Raw genomic sequence first — 26610 nt, 5'->3', positions numbered from 1 at the left:
TTCAATTCCAAAAGGGAACTCACTTTGTCTCTGATTCCCAATGGGGACCAGCTGATAGAATGTGCATGACAGGCAACCCCTGTCCATGATCTAAACAATACCACCCCACAACTACCGTAAAGATACCGAGCGTATGTGAAAGGAGCGGAGGTTCTGAGTTGTGACAGGTGCTCACGTTGGATTTGTGGGCGGAACTAAGGCGGGACGAAAGTCTTTAAAATGGACATAGGCTGCAGGAAGTCGAGCTGTTGGTTGCCCAAAAGGGAAAGGGGAAAAATCATCTAGATTTTGCGTCTCTGAAACTATCACGCTCACTGGGAGAAGAAAACAAAATAGGCTGGACATGGCACACAACTCAACAAACAATGTACAGATATTCAACAAACCCAGGGTAAGAAACGCGAGGAAGCAGCTAAAACTTTACCGAGCCAAACTGTAATCCCCTATTATGCGTTATCGTAATATGAAGTTAAATAATGATTACTGCTAAAGACGGATTATGGCTTCTCTGTAAATTAATATTTGATTTGGTCGTGTCCTGAATTATCTTGATGTTCATTTTTGTTAAAGTTACACTTAAGGGATTAGAAGGATGATCACTTAGTTACCTTTAAGCCTCGATCGGAGTAGTCGCCTTTATTTTAGATATAATCGTGTTTGCCCCGTGCTTGGTGCAAGTCATAGAAAACGAAGATCTCGATTAATCGATTGCAATCGGAGTGAGGTGAACTTGTCCTGTGCGATTCCTTGTACTTTTAAATAGGTTATGCCATATATTATAAAGATAGGTGTATGAGTTGCTGAAAATTAGACCATCCGGGCCGAGGAGTTGAGAAGTTATAATGCATTTAGAGTGCAAACTTGCTGTTGCTTCCAGCAGATTATGGCAATGCTTTGGCGCATTGGTGCACTTAGTGGGGGGACCTCCACATCTTTCAGTTAAAACTGAAATGCTTTACCAATAGGGCCGAGTTAATTCTTGGCTCACTGAGATGGGATTGATGTGTGTAAACCACTGAACAATGTGAGCCAAGATGTTTCTCTGGGAGCGGATTGTGGCATATTTCCTTCCAGGAATGACGTTGACAAGTTTGTGCAGTTGTACAATATCCTGAAACAAGCAGCGTTGCAAAATCACAGAATGTCGTAACGGTTCTGGCTTTGCCTTGTTTCATACGTGTTTATTTTAGCACGTTTTAAACTGATTGTAGAATGATAATGTCAAGGGTGAAATTTATTCAAGCCGGATTAAGATCGGATTTTGCGTACAGCTGCTGCTTTGAGCGCCATGAGCCAGTGAGAGAGGCAGCGTTAAGCTGTAAGCATTATTGGAAATTGAGAGCTCGTCTTTAATGGACGAGAAGATTCTGGCTTCTCTGACACAGTTTAAATGCATAATACACTTGGAGTGTTAAAAGTGCCTCACTTTGGATACGCGAGAGGTGGCCGTTTCCAAACTCCTATCTGCCTGTTCTAGTCAAACTATCTTTTGCCTTACCTCCGATATTTTATAAGGAAACAATAGTTATGAATACACTTTTTAAAGAAGTGTTTTTTAAACACTTCACGGGTGAAATTCCTCAATTTCTTCCAGTTTCAGGCTGGATCTCCCCACATTGTTAACCTCCAGGGTGAGGAGGAATGAACTGACTTCTTTAATCATGTGCCGTATCGGTTATTTGGAACGAGGTTACTGCAACAAAGATCCCTTGCCTTTCTCCAGGCTAAACGAATGTCTTAAAGGAAGCCCATTCAGTCAGACTTTCTTGAGCTAATTGAAGAGTGAGTTTAATAGTTATTAAACGCAAAAGGAAATAATAATGCAAAACAGGCACTTTAGAAATCAGACGTGAGCTCAAAAACTAATTAATCTTACCAATCACCGAGAGTTCAGTGACAAGAGATGAGAAGACGTTGTGGCTGTTATGTTGGATGACATGGGTGGTATGGATATAGGTAAGTGACCACCATCTGAAAGGCCTTTGTCAAGTTTCCTTTCAACTGCAGTTACTATTGCTTTCTGGCTTTCAGCTAGTGAGAGAGAGAGAGAGAGAGATAGTCGTCCAAAATTGTAACTGCAGCACAAGGATCACCAGAGTTTTTCTCAGCTGTGGTCCACCTAGCACCCACATTCACCTACTGGCATGTACGAAACGGGCTTGAAACCGTTCTTGTATATTCTTGAAAGTGGAAAACACAAAAATGTCCTTCACATGTTTCCCAAGTTGTTTTCACAGTCTGAGATAAATCAGAGGATTATAGTTCAGTTTGCAGTGTATTTCTTTCTTTGAAGTCCTGTCCTTCCTTGGCACCCATATTATATGACATCCCATGGTCTCCCTTGAAGCTGTTGATAATTCACACAGGCCTTCCAGACGATCATTGAATTACATTGTTCAATATTTGCATTCTCTGTCAATTTGGCCATATGCTATCTTTTAAAAAAATGCTTTATTTAAAGTCAGTATGCCCTTATGTGATCTGGAGTTATGATCTTTTGTCATGACGATTGTCCTAATGGCCTATCTCCTGGGGCTTTTCCTTATTATCCACAGTATTGCCTTTGAATTTCTGGAAATTCTGGAACATTTTAAGAGTTAATGGAAAGGAGCATTCAAACAGAGATTTCTCCCTAATTTACTTTACAGCCATAAGGATAAGATGAAACTCTCTGATTCACTCAGGTTTTAGGATTTGGGGAGAGGAGTGCTGACTGTATTTGTGATTTTGAGGCATTTACCTTATTTTTACAGGCCTGGTGAACTGGGCAGAGCCAAATGGGTGTCATGGAGCATTTATCCAGATCAGGTCTACTAAATCAGAGCTATCCATAATACTTGCAAGACAAAGGTGTATGCTGAGACAGCAGGGATCCTAGGGTGATATCTTCCAAGTTTTTTGTGAGGCTTAGAGAAGCAACTTCTCCACTACCTGACCAGGCAACCTTACATTGGCTGCGCTTAGGCTCCACCATCTGTTGAACTGGTCTGAATGTATATGGTGCACACTCTAACCAATTCATGCATAAAAGTGTCAAAATAATCCTAGGATTTGCTTATTAGAAGATAATTAACATCTGAAAAAAACAGCATTGTATCACTTTTAAGATATCACCTCCTGAGCTGTTTCTTGGAGTTAGAACTGGTATGGCTCCTGCTCCCATTTCAAGGCCATTCCTAAAATATTAAAGCTGAATGATAGAAGTGGAAATTGACATCCTAATTCTGCATGGATTAAGGGTGAATAGAATGTGAAAAATTCTTCCCATTGATGATCCCTTGGGTCTCCTGAGAAGTGTCACAGCAACAATGTCAAGAGTTCATAGGATGACAATTTTATTGTCAGAACCTAACTGTGACACGGGAAGAAAGCTAATGAACTGACAACCAGAGTTGTTAATTAGGATTACTGACTCCTTTATTGGTTAATCTAATGTTTTTGCCAAATCCTGCACCACCCATGATCCCGAGACTCTCAAGTCTTCTTACTCTCAGTTCCCTTCATTCTGCTGACCTGCTGGAACCTTTTATAGTCCAAAACATGATACATTTGAGATTTGTGTAAACAAGATAATGTGGAATTGATTATATAATACAAGGGTCAGAATAGATGTACCTTCATTACTTGTTGCACCTGGTATGTACAAAGCTATTTCACTGATTCAGATAATTGCACAAAAATAGGAACAATTGACTTTATTGTTTTAGGATCAAAGTTCATCATCTTTGCACTTTGCATTTTGTGATTTGTTGCAAATTATTTATCACCTGGAGATATTGTATACATCAACAAACAAGATTAAGAGTCACCTGAAAGATTTGTGTGCGAGAATGAAAGAGAAGCTCACTTTTATTAATGCAGTTCATTACTTGAGTTGCAGAGTACAGCCTGTAGTTACGGCAGTACCATATTTAGAATAACAAAGTTGAAATCACACATCTATCAAAATTTTCTTTTTTTGTTACAGGTGGAGCTTCATCTTCATCTTGATGGGGCTATAAAACCTGAGACAATTTTATACTTTGGCACGTAAGTTGCTTACCTGATTGTAAAATCAAAGCAGTCTGTTTATTTTTGTCACATGAGTTGAAATATGTCTAAATGTGGTGGAATCTCATTTAATCACATGAGCAGGAATTCTCAGCTTTGGCCTCCTTTCCCTCCTCTGCAAAACCAATGCAGTAGCTTTTAATAATTTGTCTGCATGGATGCTTCACTTTATTTTCTTCTCCACAGGTTTTAAAATCTCACCATCAAGATTCCATTTTGCTATTCTTGGACTCAAAGTGGAAATCCTCACACTCTCCCACATTGAATTACATTTCCTTTAGCATTTCTGACAGTGGTAATGTAGGAAAGTGAAGTCATTGAAATAAATCCATGGGTAGCACCGCTTGTTACAATATGCTAATCAGAATTTATTCACTTTATCTCTCATACTTCTCAGTTGATTACTGATCCATGTAAAAAAGTTAGCTCCAGATCTTGGCACATATGTTTATTTTTAACCAATAATCTTTCCTGCACAGACATCAAGTGATTTCTGGAAGATTGGCTAGACAGTATCCATAGACACTACCCTATTCAACATGCCTCAAAAATGTGACTAAATTATTCAACATGACTGAACTTTCACAAATCCATGCTGACTTGCTTTAATCAGCTAATGCTTTAGTGAGCATTCTGCCAGTCTGTCCCTGATGGACTCCACTGCCTTGCCCATAATTGATATAGTCACAGTTCTCCTACCTCCCTTCCTTGCATAACGAAATTACATGTTCATTTTTTTAACCTAAGGATTTAATTCCTGAATTCAGAGGGGTTTGGAAAATCATGACCAATGCACCTAAAATTTCCTCATTCTTTTCAAATGCTCTTGGATGAAGTTAATCAGGTCAGAGATTTTCTTCTCATAAATTCCACTATTTTCTCTATTAATACCATTTTAATCTGATTAAATACACTAAGTTCTTCCTTTAGTTAATACCATTACTTACATTTCATTGCAATTTCACTAGATTTTGTGCCAATTGCCTTTTTCAAGAGCCAAAACAGTGAATAATTATCATATTTGTATTCCTACTAATAGCAATAGCGATTACAAATTTTCAAACTGAATGCTGCTTTAATTTTCATTGTTACTTAGACCATTGAAAGTTACTTTGATGGACTTTCTATTTTTTAATTACTGTGAAATGATTTACTCAAACATTTATATCTAGGTCTTTTGACTTTCCACATTGTTCAAACCATGCGCATTTGCATCGAAATCAATATGTACTAGGTGAAGGATGAACTCTACCTTGGGGAATCTGAAGAAGACATGATTCCTGATGACAAGTAAAGGGTACAATATGCCATTATTCATTCTTTTCACCTTGTGTGAGAAAGTATTGTATTCTTCCTGTGTTCTTAACAATAATAATACCAGCCAGCAAGGCGAGAATTAGTCTCGAGTCAAAACCAGCTGCACGTGCCTGTGACATCCAGGATGAATGAAAGGTTACCTGAGTCCAATGCATCCAGTGTTAAACGGCATGAGTCATTGAGTGCAATAACCACACAAGCTCCATAAGTCATAGCACTCTAGTTGCATTCAAAGCAGAGTCATTGTTGGTGTTAGATATGTGGACAGGAGGATAATGACTTGTTTGTTATATGTTTCACTTATGCCCCTCAAGATATATCCAGATTCCTAATGACCAATTTACTGATTGAGCAAAGATATTGGGGGAATATTTCCATTTGAATTTAGTATCATGGGGACGACATAATATCTTCAATGGTCTGGGATTTTTAAAATTTACTTACAAGTAGGATGTGGGCATTGCTTGGTTGGACAGCATTTACTGTCCATTCCAAGTTGCCCTTGAGATGGTGATGGTGAGCTATCTTCTTGAACTGCTGCAGTCCATGCGCTGTACATTGATGCACAATACCCTTAGGGAGAGAACAGTGATATATTTCCAAATTAGGATGGCGAGTGAATCGGAGGGGAATTTGAAGGTGATGATGCTTCCATTTATTTGCTCCCCTTGCACTTCTAGGTGGAAGTGGTTGTGGGTTTTGAAGATGAGTCTAAAGATTTTTTGGTGAATTTCTGCAATGCATCTTGTAGATTCTACCTACTATTGCTACTGTGCATTGGTATTGACGGGAGTGGATGCAGTGCCAATCAAGTAGGCTGCTTTGTACTGGAATGTGTCAAGTTTCTTGAACATTCTTGGAGCTGCACCCATCCAGGCAAGAGAGAGTATTCCATCACACTCTGACTTGTGCCTTGTAACTGGTGGACTGGCTTTGGTAAATCAGAAAGTGAGTTACTGCAGTATTCCAAGCTTCTGATCTGCTGTTATAGCCACTTTGTGTTATTGTATCGTGTGGTGAGCACAGTGGAGTTTTCGTCAATGGTACCCCCCCCCCCCAAATATTGATAGTGGGAGACTCCATGATGATAATACCATTGAATGTCAAGGGATAGTGGTAAGATTGTCTGTTATTGGAAAGCATCATAGCCTGGCATTTGTGTGGCTTGAGCATTACCTGTCCCTTGTCAACGCAAGTCTGGACATTGTCCAGATCTTGTTGCATTTGAACATGGAATGCTTCAGTATCTGAAGAACATTGTACAATTATTTGCAAACATCCCCTCTTCTGGCCTTATGATGGAAGAAAGTTCATTGATGAAGCAGCTGAAGATGTTTGGGCCTAGGACGCTATCCTGTGGGACTCGTGCAGAGATGCTGGAGCTGAGATGACTGACCTTCAAAAACCACAACCATCTTCCTATGTGCCCGGTATGCCTCCAACCATGTAGAGTTTGCTCCTTCTTTCCATTATTCCAGTTTGGCTCAGGCCTATTGTTGCCACTGTCAATCAAATGTGGCATTGATGTCTTAAGGCAGTCACTTTCATCTCACCATTTTAATTCAGCTCTTTTTTCCTTGTTTGAACTAAAGCTGGAATGAGGTCAGAAGCTGAGTGGCCCTGGTGGAACCCAAACTGGGTGTCACTGACAACAAAAACAGAAGATGCTGGAAATGCTCAGCAGGTCTGGCAGTATCTGTGAAGAAGGCAATCAGAGTCAATATATTGGGTCCGGTGACCCTTTCTCAGCTCTTTCAGTTTTTATTTACTGAGCGTCACTGAGCAGGTTATTGCTGCTTGATAGCTCTACTGATGACACCTTTCATCACTTTACTGATGATTGAGAGTAGACTGATTGTGTGGTGCTCTTTTGTATACAGGACGTACCTGGGCAAACGGGATGAACAGATGGGGTGTGGTGAAAGTAAACAGTGATCATCTAGATGCACTTATGAGTTGGGGACTGTGAAATTGCACAGAATTCCCTGGCAGCTCTCTGAAATATCTGCTTACAAAACTATTGAAGGGTAGCCATGTACTTGTGGGCTACCCAGATGGAATTGTCACTCTGTCCTTGTGAACACAAGTTCTTGACCAGCAATTGGCATAGATGTAAGATGGTAACTTGGGTCATCCTTCTTCATCTTCTGGGGGGAGGGTGGCACTACAATATTGTGCTTGATGATCAGCCATGGTCATAATGAATGATGGAGCAGGCTTGGGGGTTGAATATCCTGCTCCTGCTCCCATCTTCTGTGTCACTGTGTCCCTGCACTGAGCCTCAGTCATTTGCAGACACTGCGCTGAAGTCTGTAGTCACATTTCTCTGCCTGAACCTTCCTAATTCATGGGGGATCTTGTGCTCTTGTTTCTGTCTCTGGAGGTTGTGCAGTAACCAGAGGTAGCCGCTGTTCAAATTGCGTGGGCAGAAATGGCTTCCTCTCCTGCCTTCTGTGCCTGTTTATTTGCAGCAGCAACACTGCAGAATACCAGCAGATTTACCTTGGCCATTCTTTCCCAAGCCGAAACAAGCTGTGACAAAGTAAGTGAAATAATGCTTGTTATTAAATGCAATCCTGAATGCTGACATCTTTCCCAACAAAACTGATTGTTATGGCTGCACAGAAAATAGTGTGCAGTCCGCACATGGAACCAAATGTAATACACTTAGAGTGGGGTAGCTAATCTCATGTGAGGTTTTCCATAAAAATCCATGATCCCTTGGATTTAGGAACCTGTCATGCGACCCCTCCCCACCCCTTCCCATCCAGCAAACTTCCTGTCTTTGGAATTATGTACCTTGGCCCATTGGGAAGATGATGTTATAACTAGGAGTTCCTCGATCTCTTGAGTTTTATTGATCTCTGAGATCACAAAGTGGTGATTAGTGGGCACAATGTACTCCCAATGACTACTTCTCATACACATGCCAAAATTGGACATTCTGTGTTGACTTCCTCATTAACTGTCAATTGGAAGCAAATGAATAGCATTGTTTCATCACCACAGTCATGATGACCACAGTAGGCCTGTAGAGTCTCACATTCCAACATTACATATTCCTCCCACTTTGGATGTGCTATTTCTCACATTAATTCCTGCTGACACAGTTGATTTTCAGATCAGTACGTTGAGATTCAAACTGTGGAGTTCGTATTAGTGACTTGCAAGCTGTTTCAGTGACCCACAAATTACCCACTTTCTTCAATTGCTTATTCTTTTGTGATCCATGTACCCCTCATGGCCTTTCATTGTTCCTTCATTTTGATTCAGCCCCTTTACATTGCCATTCCTGTATCTACTTTACCCTGGTGTCTATGGTTTTTGAAGGGCCTATGCACCCTCCCTGTATTTGGGCAAGAGTGACCATGACTTGCCTTAACTCCTGCTAATGAAGATGCAGTATCTTGTTGCACTTGTCATTCCATCCCCCGATTCTTACATGTAAGCTTCGCTGTTTCCTACTGCCCCAAGCTGCCTACGCTTCCCTCTGTGCTAAAGTTACCTGTCAGCCAGAGGCTGCTGGCTGTCCCTCTGTGCTAAAGCAAACCAGAGGTGGCTGCTTAACTCCACATGCAAGGAAGCATCTTAATGTTTTGTGGCTTAGTGTTGCTGTTGCCTCATTGTGTGGATAGAGGGTCCACACTATCAATGAAGGCACTCGTTGCTATTGAAATAATTCTATCTAAAGTGAAAAGAAAGATAGTTTTCACAGCCATGGACTCACATAAATGTGACATGTTGCCCGCTTGGTTTTACTGTCTAGGTTTTGAACCATTGAGTTTCTCAGTTAATGAGAATTTGGGAAGGGAAAGCAATATGACGAGTTGTGTAATTAATCAAATGCAAGCAGATCACTCACCATCTAAGGAGGGAGGATTTAATTATGGCAGTTTAAATCTGAGAGTCTGAAACAGCTTGCCAACTTGGAGATGTCTGTGCATTTGCTTGTATCAAGGTAATATGCAATATTAATGAAGGGCAACAATTGAATGAAATGATCTCATAATTCCATGATGGCAAAATGGGAATCTATTTAATTAGATTCCAAGCATGTTTTTATGAATTTTAGAAACTTTTCGTTTTTGATCTGAGTAACTGGACGCCCCAGCGAGTAGGCTTGGACACCTGGGGGAAACCAATTGACTCAATATAAATATTTGAAATTTCAAGGTGATCAATGGAACAAGCAAAAGTTTTATTATTTTACAGAATACAACAAGCAAGATTAACTAGAGCAGAACTTGCATAATTTCAACAGTACAAAAGATTTTGTTGCTTGGAAGCTATGTGCAGATTATGCTTTTGCATAGAAAAAGGAACATATGTCGTCAGATGACCGTGGTGGAAATTGAATAGAAGATTTCAGAAAATTCTTGGTAGAATACCTAGATCCGTTTATATTGGTCACCAGGTTATTTGACTAGTTAAGTGGACAGCAGAAAAGAAAACAAAGCTTCTGAAATAGCTTCTTAATCTGGCAAAATTCAAACAGAACTTCCAAAAAACATTTTTGGCAACAGGTCAGACACTTGGCTGTGAATTCCCATTTTGTATGGGTGGCTATATGAACCGCTGATATCCATCTATAAATCGGAAAGTCTTGTGAAGGTTAAATTTCAGGAAGTGTGTTCTCCAGTTACAAAGTCAACATGCTGAAGGCTTGAATTAGTGAATGTAATCACATGCCCTATTAATACATTGCTATCCATGGACTTAACAGCTAACACATTATTGGGAGAAGGAATACATAACACTGCAAAATTGCATATGGTACTCAATGGGTGAAAGTTTTTTGATGAATTAACATAAAGTGATTAGGTGTTATATTGAAGGTGGCTAATGCTGTTGCTATTTTAAGTAGGGTGAGGTCCTAACATTTGTTCTGAAGATTACTTTGGAAGTAGTAAAAAGGAGGTTTACTTGTGTTATTTTTCATATTAGGCAAGGGAGGTGCTACTTCCAGCAAAATTGTCAAAGGTTGTGAAAAATGGTTGTGTTTATTATTTTAAAATCACCTTGTTATTTTAAATAAAGGTAGAGATCAGTAGAGATGGAAGGGAGTTTTAGCCTTAAAAATGGTATGCTTCGGTTGGATAGTGGGAGTTGGGGGTGAAAGCATGAAGACAATGTTTCCCGATTGACCAACCTACCGATTTTTGATTTTAACTGAGGACAGAGGGTGCCTGGATTGGAATTTTAAATGAAGTAATGAGACAATATAACTGCACACGCTTTTTGACTTTGACTGCTGAGGGCCAGGTTACCTGAATACACAGCAGTTTTACAGTGGTGAAATTGACTCAAGCTCTCTGCTGGAGGAGCCTCCATAACTGGATAACTGTCACCATGGCCTCCACACAGTTTAGACAGCATAGTGTGTGGGAGAATCCAGAATTGTGCGTTCCTGAAAATGTTCTGACAGATCTGCTGTCTGTGCACAATTTTTGAGTAAAAATCCCATTATTTTGTGTGCCAAGGCTTTTGGAAATACTATCCTATTTTTAAAGGTATATGTTGTACAAGCTTTCCGTAACAAGTCAACTTTATAACTCCTCATGTCCTCCTTAAAATTTTAGCCCATATTCAGGTAATGTGCTCACTTTTCAAACAGATACTAATTTGAAAAATGTGCATTGCAGTGCAGTAAATTGCAATCTGGGCCAATGTTACTGTCATTTACAAAGCGATAGTAATTTACCCTGCTAAATTTATTTACATTGCTAATTGGAAAACATGAACTGTGTAATGGCTATTATTATTGATACAATAAATGAACAATATTAAAAATACAAATAAATATTTTGTACAATGCTAATGATAACTCCTAAAATGAAAGTTTTCACATCAACATTACTCTATTGCATTGAAAGCAGTTCAAAGACATTTCAGTGGCCTGATTCCAGGGATAAAGGGATTGATTGATAAGGAATAGTTGAGAAGGTTAGGTATGTATCCAGAGGAATTCAGATGATGTTAGCCGATCTTATTGAAACAGATAAGATACTCCAAATCTGGCATCTCCTTTTAAGAAGGAGATAGAGGAGCATTGCCATTTCTTTGAACTTTGTTGATTGTTAGAATTCACCATCCCAGGGAATACTGAAGGAAGTCAGACCTTGCTGTAATGTCTCATCTGAAAAACAGTACATTGAACTTTGCGGCTTCCATCAGTTCTGTGCTAAAATGTGAGTCTAGATTACACAAAGTTTCTTGGATGTGACAAAACCCTTACATGGAGTTGAAAATCATGTTTTGTATATTTTTAACCCATTGGTGCCACTTTTATTATTCTAGCTGGAGTGATCTTATGGATCAGTCACTTTGTTATGTTGGGTTGCTTTCCATTTGTGATGCATTTCAGGTGGGTGGAGCAATCAATGGGAACACAATATACCAGTAAAAGACAGGAACTGGTTTCATGCCTGGGCATTTAGTTCCGACAAGCAACAGTCTATGTATCTACACTCTAAATGTTCTGTTCAATTCCTTCCAGTTCTTCTTTTGACCAAGGTTTTGTGCATTCCTCCTTATAGGCCGCCATTTGGCTTGGAGTCGATGTTAGTTGATGAGCTATCATAGGTGGAATATCTTAAGTAACTATCCAAAGTCAGCCATGTAAATTAAAGTAGTTACTGTTTATCATTGTATATTTCTGCAGAATTTCCTTTTAACCATCACAATTTTTTCAACTTCATTGATCTCATCTGTAAAATAGTATTGTACAATTGTGATTGTGCCAGATTGCATGTTCCCCTTGGCAGGCTGATGGAGAAAGTGAAATCACATGGGGTCCAGGGTGTGCTAGACAGACAGATAAAAAAAAACTGGCTAGGCAACAGGAGACAGAGAGTGGTAGTAGAAGGGAGTTTCTCAAATTGGAGACCTGTGACCAGTGGTGTTCCACAGGGATCTGTGCTGGGATCACTGTTGTTTGTGATACATGTAAATGATCCGGAGGAAGGTGTAGGTGGTCTGATCAGCAAGCTTGCAGATGACACGAAGATTTGTGGAGTAGCAGATAGTGAAGGGGACTGTCAGAGATTACAGCAGAATGTAGATAGACTGGAGAGTTGGGCGGATAAATGGCAGATGGAGTTCAGTCTAGCTCTAGTTAGGCCCCATTTAGAATACTGTGTCCAATTTTGGGCCCCACACCTCAGGAAGGACGTACTAGCCCTGGAGCTTGTCCAGCAGAGATTCACACGGATGATCCCTGGAATGGTAGTTTTAACGTAGGATGAACGGCTAAGGATCCTGGGATTGTACTCATTAGAGTTTAGAAGGTTGAGGGGAGATCTAATAGAAACTTACAAGATAATGGATGGCTTAGAAGGGGTGGACGCTGGGAAGTTGTTTCTGTTAGGTGGGGAGACTAGGACCCATGGGCACAGCCTTAAAATTAGAGGGGGTAAATTTAAAACGGAGATGAGATGACATTTCTTCAGCCAGAAAGTGGTGGGCTTGTGGAATTCATTGCCACAGAGTGCAGTGGAGGCCGGGATGTTAGATGCCTTCAAGGCAGAGATCAACAATTTCTTAATCTCACAAGGAATCAAGAGCTATGGGGAGAGTGCAGGGAAGTGGAGTTGAAATGGTTGAAATGCCCATCATCCATGATCTAAATGGCAGAGCGGACTTGATGGGCCGAATGGCCTTACTTCCACTCCTATGTCTTATGGTCTTATAGTCCGGGCAAATGCAAGGTGATGCATTTTAGAAGCCCTAATTCAAGAGCGATCTATACAGTAAATGGAAAAATCTGGGGAAAATTGATGCTCAGAGAGATCTGGGTGTTCAGGTCCATTGTTCCCTGAAGGTGACAATGCAGGTCAATAGGGTGGTCAAGAAGGCATACGGCATACTTTCCTTCATCGGACTGGGTATTGAGTACGAGAGTTGGCAGATCATGTTGTAGTTGCATAAGACTTTGGTTCAGCCACATTTAGAGTACTGTGTACAGTTCTGGCTGCCACATTACCGAAAGGATGTGAATGCTTTGGAGAGGGTACAGAGGAGGTTCACCAGGATGTTGCCTGGTGTGGAGGGCGCTAGCTATGAAAAAAACGTTGAGTAGATTAGGATTATTTTCATTAGAAAGACGGTGATTAAGCAGGGACCTGATTGAGGTCTACAAAATCATGAGAGGTATAGACAAGGTGGATAGCAAGAAGCTTTTTCCCAGAGTGGGGGACTCAATTACTAGGGGTCATGAGTTCAAAGTGAGAAGAGGAAAGTTCTTTACGCAGAGGGTGGTGAGTGCCTGGAACGCGTTGCCAGTGGAGGTGGTAGACGCAGACACGATAGTGTCTTTTAAGATGAATCTGAACAGGCACATGAATGGGCAGGGAGCAAAGGGATACAGACTCTTAGAAAATAGATGACAGGTTTAGACAGAGGATCTCGATTGGCGCAGGCTTGTGGGGGCCGGAGGGCCTATTCCTTTGCTGTGATTTTCTTTGTTCTTTGTCCTTAGTTATGATGGCAAAAAGAATATTTCCTTTTCTTCCCCTCCCACCCATCTGCAAAAGTAAACAAACCTGTGACATGGCATTTTCTCCCATAGAGAGGGATTACACCAGAAAAATAATCCCTGTGAGAATTGTCATGCTTATTTAAAAATATAAGGTCATTGTGCTATTTGCTGTAGCATTTTTCTTGATGTTTTGCATGTAATAGCATATTTCACATAAAACTATATTATTGATTATGATTATGATAATTGTGAAATTATCCGAGGTTGCCTGGGACATTCGTCTGTCGTGATTTCTTTTCTTATTTGTAGAAAACGAGGTATCAAATTGCCAGCAGACTCGGTAGAAGGGCTTATGGACTGCATTGGATATGATAAACCCCGCAACCTCACCCAATTTCTTGAAATATTTAGCTACTACATGCCAGCTATTGCGTAAGTGAAGACAATATCTTAATATTTCAGTTGTTTGCATGAAATCCAAGATTTGCTTTTACTTTTGACTATCTAAGTCCATAAGGCAAATAGTGGGTTTAATCTGAGTAATGTGCCATGATATGTAACAAAAGAATACTGCAAATGTCGCTTTCAGTTGCATTCTACCAATAAAACGGTGAAACATCACAAGATGTTTTTAAGGAAATTGAGGCCCCATTTCTAGCTTCAGACTGGCAAACTGTCCTATTCTCCACAATAAATCTGGGATACTTTAACACACAGAATCATATTTCGACCTATAAATGTTCAGTTTGATGTCTCATAGCAGGTGGAAATGGCATAAGAAGTCTAATTGTTATTCCTGTGAAGGCCTTTGGTGCCCCAAGGCAATTTTACGCAATGATGGCATTGGAGACTGATCTGAAGAAATTACAGAAAGCCACACTGCCTTCCACCTGGAGTATTGCTCATCTACTCATGGACAGGTTCTTATCCAAATTCATGAAAAGGCAGTCAATAAATTGTCCGGCTATTTTAGTTGCATGCCCAGTTGAGTAATCTGAAAGGAGTCAGGGAGAGGTGACACAATATTTGCTGGCAAAGGTTGACTTTTGAAAACAGAGAGAAAGGTGACAGTATGGAAAACATTTGAAAAAGTTCTTGGACAAAAATGAAGTGGGTAAATGTTCACCCTTGGTGATAAAGCAAAAAATACCCAGTGCACTAGAACCAGAAGAGTGGAGGTTACGTGTTAGTCTGGAGATGATTCCAGAAGTAGGTTTGACAAGGACATGGAAGACTTAAATGCTAAAACAACAACAGTATCAGAGGATGGAGTTTTGTGAAGTGAATGAGAAATCACAGGATAGGGAGTAGCTACTAGGGTTGCATTTGTGGTGGAGAGAAGAAAGAGAAGTAAAGCTCAGAGATGACAGAGTTTCAGTGGTTGAAATGCAACAGCTGTTTAGTCATCTAATAATCGAGAGAACCAGTAACAAGCCTGGCAATACATCATGTGAGAAATGTGAAGCTTCACTCCAGTCCAAGCAACACTTGCACCTCTATGCTTGAAATTGTATCTGGGAAGGCAAATCAAATTGTGACTTCAGGTACAAAGTGCACTCCAAGGGTTGGAAAGGAATATTTTTGTGTCTCTGATATAAAGAAGGAAAACTTGGGACAATGATTTGAAATTGGGAATCAGATCCCAAGCAATGGAACAGAAGTTGGTGGCAATACCCTTGTGTAACAGATGGGATCCTAGGATGATGCACAACACAAGTTACTGTGTGGACTTCAGCAAAGTAGCTAATGCTGAAATCTCTCTTTAGATATGTAGAAATGGAACCACGACAGATTGCACTGGAGAGGGGAAGGAAGACGATGGGGGTTGTGAGAAGGCTGTTGACTATGCATGAAGCTGTTCATAGGGAGTCATAGAATCACTGAACCCCGACAATGCAGAAAGAGACCATTCAGCCCATTGAGTCTTACCAGCAACCCACTCCCCATCCCATCCACATAACCCTGCCTGGCTAAACTACCTAACCTGCACATTCCTGGACCACATATAGGAAATCTATGCAAACAGGGGGAGAATGTGCAAACTCCACGCAGTCACTCAAGGCTGGAATTGAGCCCAGGCCCCTGGCACTGTGAGCAGTTGCCCATGCCATTGGTGACTTTCAGAGTTCTTTGAAACTATGAGCACTGCAAAAATAAAATTTATGGCCATTAAAATAATGATTTAAGAGAAGATACTTGCCATGTTGGGCAGCAATGATTATTTGAGGACTTTGGAGCCTGGAGAAGAATTAAAGTTTTGCCAAGAGTGTTGACGTCCTGTTTGGGACTTTTAAGGACTAACCAGAAGATACAGAGCAAAACCTGATTGTGGCAGCAAATGGAGAGAGGAAAACTTAATTGCATTGAAAACAGTAACTTGAATGAATCAACTAAATATTGGAAGAAATATTTGAAAGATTTCAAACACTTCATGCAGATTCAAGAGGATGTTAAATCTACACTTTATCTTTTACAGTTTTGCTTGCATGTGTTGTTGCTTTATACTTTCAGACCGTCATTAAATAACATGTATGAAGAGACCTGGTATCTTCCCCCTTAAACAATTAGTGTATTTTCTATTTCTCAGTAATTTGCTGGTATTGCTCTTGAACAAGAAGCAGTGTCATGTATCCTTAAATGTATTTTCACTATATTATCCTTTCACTGGCATCACATTATCTTTATGTTTGCAAAATATATTGTACCTAATCTAACAAATAATATTTGAAACAACATAATTAAATTGTGATGAAAAGCTATCATTTTAAAATGTCAAGATTTTCAATTGAGTTTTGAGTTTTTTCATTTGAATTACTGCCCTGTAATTATCAATCCACCAATAGCTATGCAGTTTGCAACTGAAATTTGCATCCATGCAGATGGCTATATACTTCTCTGTATGTGAACTCTATTAATGTAACTGTACTTTGTTACTTAAAAGCACCTGGCACTTTTTCCATTTCGTTACCAACATCAGACTGCTCGAAGTTTAATATTCACAGTTTGTAAAATAGAAAATCAAATGCTGAATGTTATCGTATGTTTCATCTTGATAACCAATTTCATGCTGCAGTAATTGACATAAAATGGAAATAGGAAAGTAAAGGTCAATGGGGAGACAAAATCATTGGTAGATTCTACACAAGTGTAAATTATTTTATTTTATTTGTTCAGCATATCCAAATATGGACAATGTGCAAATAGCCAGGCCCTACAAACCCCAAGCGCTGAATCCTACAGAGAACAGAGTGCTGGAGGAACTCAGTATGTCTGGCAGCTTCTGTGGCGAGAGAAACAGACTTAACATGTTGAGTCTGCTATGACCTTTTCCAGAACAGGTTCCCTTTAAGTATTGTAGGGGCCTGAATGACGTGGACTTTGGCAAGAAATCTGGAAAAATTGCCTGAGAAGTCCCATGAAGCTTTTCTCAACATCGGGAGCAACCTGTTATGCTTCTTGACTGAGTTCTGGATTTTGAGAAGAGATTCTTGCCAGGCACTGAGAAGTTTCCTATTAAGAAGGGGACTATTGCTAGTTAACAACCTTGTTAACTGCAAGACTTGCTTCATTAATACGGCTTTCTATCTTACCATCCGTTGTGAATAAATTGGACTTGACATTTCTAGATATGGAAGTTAGAGTGGGTATCTGGCAACTGCAGCTCTTTTCTTGTACCAAAAGACATATTGCACCAAAATGCTGAACAACAGGCACCTGTACCTCATGGCATGCTCCATGGGTACCTGAAGTCTAAGCACAGTGGATTCTGACATGTGCCGGCCTCTCACAACTCTCATGGCTTTCTCTTATCGATGTACAGTACATTTCTGCACTTAAATGCTGCACCTCAGGGTGCAGTGGCAACTGCCACTATAATGCAGCAGCAAGGAAAATGCGATCAGGGACATGCACCTAGCTCATGGACTGAACTGGGCTGCATCTCCAGCCTGTTTGCTTGCTGTCTTTGCACTCCCTCTCTTTCAGCTGACATGGATATTCACAGAACCCCAGCCTTGCCTTTTTACACCTTGGCCTTCTGCTAGAGACAACAGTTTCAGAATACTGCTGTATTGCCATGCTATTTAGCACAGGCACAAAGCCAGAAAGCTTGCTGAGGTTATCAGCAGCCAATAATCAAGTAAGTCAAAGGCAGCTTCTGATACCAGTCCAGGGGATTGGACATGGTCAGTCTGCTGCTTGTGTACGCACATTTAGAATGCTGTTCTCATACCGGGTGAGGATACGAATGTCACGCACCCCACTAACCATCATGTCCAGGATAATCATGTCAGGAACCATACCGAACAGCCACAGACTGACACTACTTGTCTGCGTTCATAATTGATGTATAAAGACTGCACCAATCCCAGTGCTGCCAGTCCATTCTGTGATATATGGCAGTTGTTCCAGGAATAGCAGTTAGTAGAATGGAGCTAGAATCAGACAAAATTCTTGAGGTGGATTAAATTGTTAGGACCCTGCTTTAGTAAGATTCGGTGAGAAAAATCACTAGCCTCCATGAAGCTGACAGCCAAAAAGAGAGAGATTTAGCACCAAATGAAATAATTGATCTGTGGGTGTGGAAAAATATAAAAAAGTATTGGAAATAGTTGAACCTCCTAAAGGTAAAGTAGACTTGTATTTGTACAGTGCATGACAATATGACAAATACTTTAATTGGCCTCATGTAGAATTATTCTGAAGGGATTGGTTAGTTTATATTCAACAACATGTTGCAAGTACTATTTGGATAATCATGGGATCTGTTTTTGGTTATTGTGTTTGAAGGAAGAAATTAGCAAGTATCTGTCTATCAGAAGCAACATGGAATCTTGAATGGCAGTCGACAGATGGATATTGAACAATTAATCAAACACAGCCTTCCCCTGTAGTTACAGAATGACATTCTGGTTTAAATCCTCGGCTCCTAGAATGGAACAGTGCATCTACTGGAGAGCCAAGATTCTACCAATGGTACCAAACTAACATTCTGTGCCATCTCTGATGAAGGGTCTAGGCCCAAAACGTCAGCTTTTGTGCTCCTGAGATGCTGCTTGGCCTGCTGTGTTCATCCAGCCTCACATTTTATTATCTTGGATTCTCCAGCATCTGCAGTTCCCATTATCTCTAACATTCTGTGCCAGTTGTCCAGCAATCAGCAACGGGGTGCAGCTTTTGAAGGAAGGTTATATAATTTTGTTGTGATTGGAAATTGTGTCTAATTGGCAGTGAGGTAACATCTTGGAAAGAATACAGCATATGCTAGTATTTATAGCAAGTGTAAAATTAAAGATTGTTTTTATCACTGAAGTATCAATAGGTTTTGTTGCTGAAACAATATTCTGTTCCTGATTCCATAAATTCAAATGCGTTCAAACCCCACAGCCAAGTCCATCTAGGTCATTCCCTTACTCTTCAGAAATTGAGCTGACAAATTAACAGGCATAACTGATTTCATAACCAATGTTGACACAAGTGAACCACTCTGAGCCATTCTGAGCAGGAACGAAGAAACAAAAGAGAAAGAAAAAAAAAACTGGGTATGTGAATTCGAGTGTGCACTTTTATGATTTTATTGAAATAACATGGTCAGCTGTTTGTGTTAACAATGAAGACACTCTTGCACTAATATTGTTGGACTTAAATAAAATATGTTCACAGCTTGTCGTTTCATAAAAGGCTCTAGTGCACCCCATGTATATATTGAAAAAAAAATGAAGTCATACAGCATCTCCTTTTGCTCCCAAATTAATTTACTTTTTTCATGTCTGTAGAACAGATACCATAAAAGCAGCGCTGAGTGCACTAAGGCATATAGCTGCATTGCATGTTCAATGGTTGAGAGGTTCATTTGAAGTGCTCCCTGCCCCCTGTGACGGGGAAACTTGCTTCAGGGCTCAGCCTCACAGGCTCAGTGTCAATAATTGTGCTGCATAAACTCACAGAATTGTTATAGTGAAGAAGGACATTCAGCCATTTGTGTCTGTACTCAGCCAGCATGTCTGCATTCCATCACTTAGTACTTCAGTCTGTTGCTGTATTGGTCTATCACATACAAGCCAAACATTTCAGGCTGTTTTTTTGATTAAGCAGAACTTTGCTTTCCCTTTCACTTGAAGTTGTTAGGATTTGTTCAAATGGATGCTGGCTGCACTCAATTATGTAGCTCAACTGTTAATTCTTCATTTTGAGTTGGTGTGGCATTCTTGCAGACTTCTGTCTTCAGATCACTGCAGATGCTGATCTTATTTGCTGATTTTTTTGCTTTGTGGGGGGTGAAAATAATGAAAGAATGCTGTGGTCAATTGTACAATACAACAGTTCTTGTTGAGCTCAGTGGATTTACCAAAGTTTAAATTTGGGATCCTCTGGTCTGGTTTGTTCCAGTCACGTTGCTTATTGCTTCATATAATAAGTGTTGACAAAAAGGTCAGAACTGAAGGTGTTTGCCTTAGGATCGCTTGCTTACAACATTGGGTGAAGATTACATTCTTCAAGTTCAATTGGATATTTATAACGGATTCAAAATATGCTTTTTGTGTTCTGCATTTAACTTAAAGATTTCAAAATTCAGTGTCATTTTATTTTCCAGCCGCAGTTAACTTTGGATATGAGAGTTCAATCATAATGTTGCTGCCAAGAAATTCATATTCCTACTCCTGTTACACAATATGACCTTTCAGTGCTAAATATACCGTCTGATGCTAATAACTGTCTAATAGCTCAGAGGTAAAGTCTCCAGTTCAAATGTCCTAAGACCTTATGCCTTGTGCTCAGGTGGTATATAATCAGATATTTATGACTTTTTCTGTTGATTGATTTGATTTAAATGGTCTACAGAGCTGTAGTTTTCTGATAAGACCTCAGTTGTATGCCCTGCTGGTGGCACATTTGTACAATGGATTGTGTCCTTCATCTACGTGCTTCGGAAGAGGAGCCTCTGGCTTTCTCCCTTGGATTTGCTGTGCTGACTTGGCAAGATGTAGAAAAATGCAGTATGTTGAGAAAATAAGCCAACGTACCTTTTTTCCTAAATGCAATTTTGTGAGTGTCGCTGGAGAATATTGTGTACAGACACCAAAAGAAGACAAAATTGGGCATATTTGGATTACCATCATGATTGGTCTACATTTACTGTTGAGGGTCACCTAACTGATGGCCAATTGATAGGCTGTTGTGTGTGGAACTGCATCAGTAAGGTTTTGAGGGATGTGAATGGGTAAGGTAAAATGTACTCCAATTTATGATAATTCTGGCATTAGTGCTCCCAGTGAGACTCTAAGTCAGCGTGAAAACCACAGCATTTTCACACCCTCACCCCCACCCCAGGGCATTTGGGCCGAGACAGGCCAGGCTCCTGAGATAACATGGTGTGAAGCTGGATGAACACAGCACGCCAAGCAGCATCAGAGGTGCAGGAACATTTGCGTTTTGGGTCGAGAACCTTCAATTTTACCCCCACTGCGAAACCCCAATTTTAACCCCACTGCGAAACCTCTCAGATTCTCCAGCATCGGCAGTTCCTACTATCTCTGTAACAATTTTAGCCCAGGCTCCAGAGTGTGTTTTGAATAAATGTAGGCTCACTTCCTTCGGCTTGTACTTCTGCAGGCTTTGGCATCACAGCCGTGGATGGTGGATGAACTTGGCTTCTCTGGATTGTCGTAAGTAGCAGTTTCGAGGATCGTGTGTGTGTGGCTTCTTCTCTGTTTAGGAGCTGTTTAGGCACCACTCTGTCTGCCTGGGAGGAAGGGGTACTGGGCTTGAGGTGAGGCCTCTCACTCCTCTCCCACTTTGCCATTGATGCTGAGCACCTCTGGCAACAATGTTAGAGCACAGGTCTGTGTTTATACACTGAGTGTGCTGGAGCTCAGACTCCGTAGCAGTCACCAACGCATCCATGGAGACAGCCGAACACATGCATGTTAGAGCCCGCACTGTATTGATAACATTGGTGGGCTTCTGCATCCTCTGATCTTGTTTAGCGACTGTCTCTATCAAACCTGCCTGTTATTGTGTATGGTCGTGTGTTTTAACTGTCATTAATGGCTGAGGCCATGGGAATACCTTCTGCTTGAGGCTGAGTACCTGCTTGCTGTTCAGCAGTCTTCTGACTGCCAGTGACCTGCAATGTTTCTTGCCCAACCAGCTGTGGAAATGTTTCAGTGGTGTGCTCACCATATTGTGTTCCCAAGTTTAATCTAGATAGAGAACAGTCTGAAGTGAAAGTCTCTGAGCAGATGAGGGTGCAGGTGAAAGCTTTACCTCTGCATCCTGAGGGTTCATTGGTTTCTTTCGCGGAAGTGAGTATGTTGCTGATGGCCACTTCAAGGCATTGTTTCACCTGAATAAGAGAGAAACCTTGTGCAGAGTAAGAATGAGTTCACATGGTCATGTTGGGAGATCATTTCACAGCACCATGAAGCCTACTGAGTTGGTTGGACATGGATTTCTCCCCATCCCCACATGAGCTGTGATGTTCTGTGACCAAAGTGAAGTGTTTCTCCTTGAAAGGAGAGAGGAATGTTCTGTCCACCAGTACCCCATCCCCCAGTAGTCCTAGCCCTCTTAGCCCAGTTGAATACCATCTTAAATACACGGCGACAAAGATTGAGCATAATGGGATCGGATGTAAGAGCAGTTAATAATGATGCATGAGCAGTTGAGGTACTGATGTGTGTCCTGCAAATGAGTAGAAAGTGCAGTGTGTAAAAAGGGTTTAGAGTTTGGGAAGATGAGGTGGATAAAAGTCACTTAGTGGACATGATTCGTGCAACAGTGAGAGTTGTCATTGATGAAATGTGCATGCAGTGGAGAATTTGAGTGGTGACCCTGTGAATGTGAGGTAGCAGGGAGAAGATGGTGGCATGTACCTTTGCAGACAGCAGAGGATCAGTAACCTTCTTCCTACAGTGCTGTGCATTTTGTTTACCCTGGGCCTCAGCATTGACCTGGCCGCTTACTGTGCTTTAGCATGAGCATATTGGAGAGTGGCTACCTGACAGCATGTGGTCAGATCAGATTTAAACTCAGGTGAATGAATAATAACAGGCTTTATGGAACATAAAATACATGCAGGGAATGCTACGAGTGGACATCTATGGAACTCAACAAACTCAGGTCCTAATTTCTTATAAGTGACCATCGCTATCTCAAGCTATTTGTAAAGTAAGGCTATAGTTAACCCTTTATTCTACTCTCTTTTTGTGCTGTTATCATTCAATGATTCTATGAGCTGTGAATGGCACATGTCAGCATGTGTGATTCCCTGCAACAGGACAGTCTTTAAGCTGACTGTTTTTAAGTTTCTGATTTGTAGGGAAGTGGAGCATAATGGTTCCACTCAGTGATTCAGGCTTTTGTCATGAAAAGCAATCCTATTGAGAGAAGTGTAAGCTTTCAAATAGAGTTCTGCAATGTTAATAAAAATTTCTTTTGGAAACAGATGAACAGACTAGTGCTGAATGCAAGTTTGTGATGCTAATATGCAACTTCTGGCAACATCTTAAAGATTGTCCATGAAAGCTTCTTGGGTGTTGTTCATTATAAACTTGGAACTTCAGTACAGAATGCAGTTAACAATTGCCAATTGATTCGAAATGCACAGGCATGCTTATGTTTCTCTATGGCATTAATTAACCCCGTTTTATCAACATATTGTTTGTCACTATTAATTGTGGCATGTAGCAACCATAATATTGTTGTTCATGTAGCAGTGTCCTGGGCACTTACTGTCTCCCATTTCTGCTAGAGAATAATTATTAACATTTGTAGGAATGTAGAAAGTAAAGAAAGTATAGATCTCATTTTTGACCATTGTTGACCCTAACTCTCTTCTTATCGCTTATATGCATGTGAGTGCGAAACAAATGCCCTGGACACTCTTTATACATGAAGAATGTTTTGTATTCATGTGCTAAGCCCGTACAAGACCATGGTCAGTGGTGTTTATGAGCTCAAATCTGCTGAGATGCATGATAAGCATTATTTTCATTCATTCCATGTTATCTGATAGGTGAGATTTCACTGGAGTATTTTTTGAAAAACTATGTGCACTGTTTTGTTTATGCGTTATGCTTGATGTACAAGATTTTTATTAATTTGCCTGGAAATAATCCTCTACTTTTATTTATTTTCTTGTTGCATACAGTGGAGACAGAGATGCTGTGAAAAGAGTAGCCTATGAGCTTGTGGAAATGAAAGCAAAAGAAGGTGTTATATATTTTGAAGCAAGATACAGTCCTCATTTGTTTGCCAATTTCAATGTTATTCCCATTCCTTGGAACCAAAAGCCGTAAGTAGTTGATACACATCACCTGAGAAATAATACATTACTTCAAAATTCTATTTTAGTGTTTTGACAATGTATTTCATATATAATTCTATTTACCATTCATATATTTTAAAATTTCTTTTCCTCAGTTACTTTTATTGATTAAACTTCAAATGACTGTTTTTATACTGTAACTATCACCAGAAAGTTTAGATTTTTAAAAAATTGTTCCATATTACCTATGACCTCCTAAAACAAGATGTGACCAGAAGGAAGGTGAGCACCCTTAGTGTTGTTCACAGTGCAGTGTCCTGAACTTAACAGATGAAAGGAGGTGTCTAACCTGAATAGCAGCAAATATCTTAGAGTACTTGAAAGCCTTGTACATTAAATTGTTGCATGTTTATGGTATTCTAATTACTTCATTATATTTGAGATGTTAAAATCCTTTTACTACAAGAGTTAATGCAATGATATGTGGCTGACTTTGGCTCTGCAGTACAGCTTGCCATTCTTGTGAGAGAGTTAATGCAAATGTAGGTAGCAGGGGACATTAAAAATAATCAGAGTGATAGATACAGTTCTTTACAATTAAGATTGCAAGCATTTGCTCAGCAATAATCTGCTCACTTTGATTTAGTTTGAGTTCTGCCAGAGCTACTGATCTCCTGACCTGATAGCCTTGGATCAAATGTGAACGAAAGAACTGAATTTCAGAGGTGATGTGAGAGTGACTGCCCTTGACAGCAAGGCAGCATTTGTCCATATGCAGCATCAAGGAAACTTAGCAAAACGAGATTCAGGGAGACATCTTTTTGCTGGTTGGAGTCTTACATTGCGTTAAGGAAGATGGTTGTGGTTGTTGCAGGTTGATTGTCTTAGGCCCTGGAGATCTCTGCAGGAGTTCCTCAGGGCACTGCCCTCGGTCCAGTATCGGCTGCTTCATCAGTGACCTTCCTCCATCATAAGCTCAGAGGTGTGATAGTCACTGATTATTGCACAACGTACAGCTATATTTGCCACTCCTTGGATACTCAAGCAGTCCGTGTGCTAATGCAGCAATGTTCGGGTTTGGGTTGACAAATGGCAAATAACATTTTACATCATACAAGTGCCAAGCAATGACCGTTTCCAAGACGAGAGAATCTATTCATTTCCCCTTGATATTCAACAGCATTTCCATCGCTGAATTCCTGCTTTCAACTTGGCATTGACAGCTTGAACTGAACCAGCCATATTAATGCTATGGCTAGATAGGAGGGTTACAGTCTTAGAGTTTTGCAGCAAGCAACTTATCTGAATCTCAAAGTCTATCCACTGTCTACACCACTGACAGTAGCAGCATTGGGTACCAACTGCAAAATACACTGATAACTCACCAAGCCTCCTTCAGCAGCACCTTCCAAATTTGTGATCTCTACCGTAAAGAAGGACAAGGGCAGCAGATGCATGAAAATACCACAAACTGCAATTTTTGTTCCAAGCCATGCTCCATCATGATTTCAAACTATATCGCAATTCCTTCATTATTTTAGAATCAGGATTTCTTTCTAACAGAACTGTGCTTGTATCTGTACTCAAAAGACAACAGCAGTTGACAAATTTGGCTCATCCCTTTCACAAGGGTATTTAGAGATGTATATTAACTTGATCAGCAATATCCACTTCTCATAACTGAATAACACTAAAGTCCTTCAAAACTGGTCACCAGCAATGTAGTAATGTCATTTTCTAAGCCAACCTGTGCAGCATAAGACTCAATCAGTTAAATCCAGCTTCACTGGCGATGGGACTAACACCAGGCTCCTAAAGCAACTGTTTTACTCAGAACTCAGCAGCAGCAGGAACCACACAGAAAGACACTGGAAATGCTTTCAGAATGTCCTCAAAGCATCTCTGCCATCTCCATTGATGAGCCTGGCTCATAACCAATTAAATTGGAAAAGCTCATGTAGCAAGGCACTGAACGCATTGACAGGCTTCATTGGAAGCATGCAGATGAGAAGGTAAGGCTTTGGATGGAGAGTGATGATCTCCAATCTGCCTGCCATTTCAAGCACCACCTGCTCCATACTTTGGGACAAATGCTGCAGATGGCCCAATAGAATTATTAGTCTATTTAGGAATTCATCAAATTGGACTAGAAGCAAGTCACCCTCGAACCCAAGGGACTATGAAACAACACCAGTATCTTTGATCTACTGTGATAATGGGAACTGCAGATGCTGGAGAATCCAAGATAACAAAGTGTGGAGCTGGATGAACACAGCAGGCCAAGCAGCATCTCAGGAGCACAAAAGCTGACGTTTCAGGCCTAGACCCTTCATCAGAGAGGGGTGAAGGGTCCAGGCCCGAAACGTCAGCTTTTGTGCTCCTGAGATGCTGCTTGGCCTGCTGTGTTCATCCAGCTCCACAATTTGTTATCTTTGATCTACTTCCTGCTTTGGCACATAGCTCCAAGTTTCTTAGCGGCCACCCTGTTTACTTTTCCTCT

The 26610-nt window shown here is 40.5% G+C and overlaps 1 protein-coding gene across 3 annotated transcripts in view; it reads left to right on the top strand.

Annotated features, from left to right (window-relative positions):
* The first annotated feature begins 200 nt into the window (after positions 1 to 200).
* ada (adenosine deaminase) overlaps positions 201 to 26610 on the top strand; it is a 60758-nt gene continuing 34348 nt past the window's right edge. The window contains exons 1-5 of one of the 3 annotated variants that reach the window (XM_048550367.2): positions 377 to 391; positions 3968 to 4029; positions 5223 to 5347; positions 14153 to 14275; positions 23994 to 24137. In XM_048550367.2, the coding sequence (XP_048406324.1) occupies positions 5334 to 5347; positions 14153 to 14275; positions 23994 to 24137 (281 nt within the window). In that variant the 5' untranslated portion in view covers positions 377 to 391; positions 3968 to 4029; positions 5223 to 5333. Of the gene's footprint in view, positions 392 to 3967; positions 4030 to 5222; positions 5348 to 14152; positions 14276 to 23993; positions 24138 to 26610 lie in introns of all 3 variants that reach the window. The other 2 variants (XM_048550366.2, XM_048550368.2) reach the window with 2 other exon arrangements.

Source organism: Stegostoma tigrinum, chromosome 19, assembly GCF_030684315.1.
Source record: "Stegostoma tigrinum isolate sSteTig4 chromosome 19, sSteTig4.hap1, whole genome shotgun sequence".
Classification (NCBI taxonomy): Eukaryota; Metazoa; Chordata; class Chondrichthyes; order Orectolobiformes; family Stegostomatidae; genus Stegostoma; species Stegostoma tigrinum.
The sequence above is the reverse complement of the archived record's forward strand: the minus strand, read 5'-3'. Positions and strand labels throughout refer to the sequence as shown.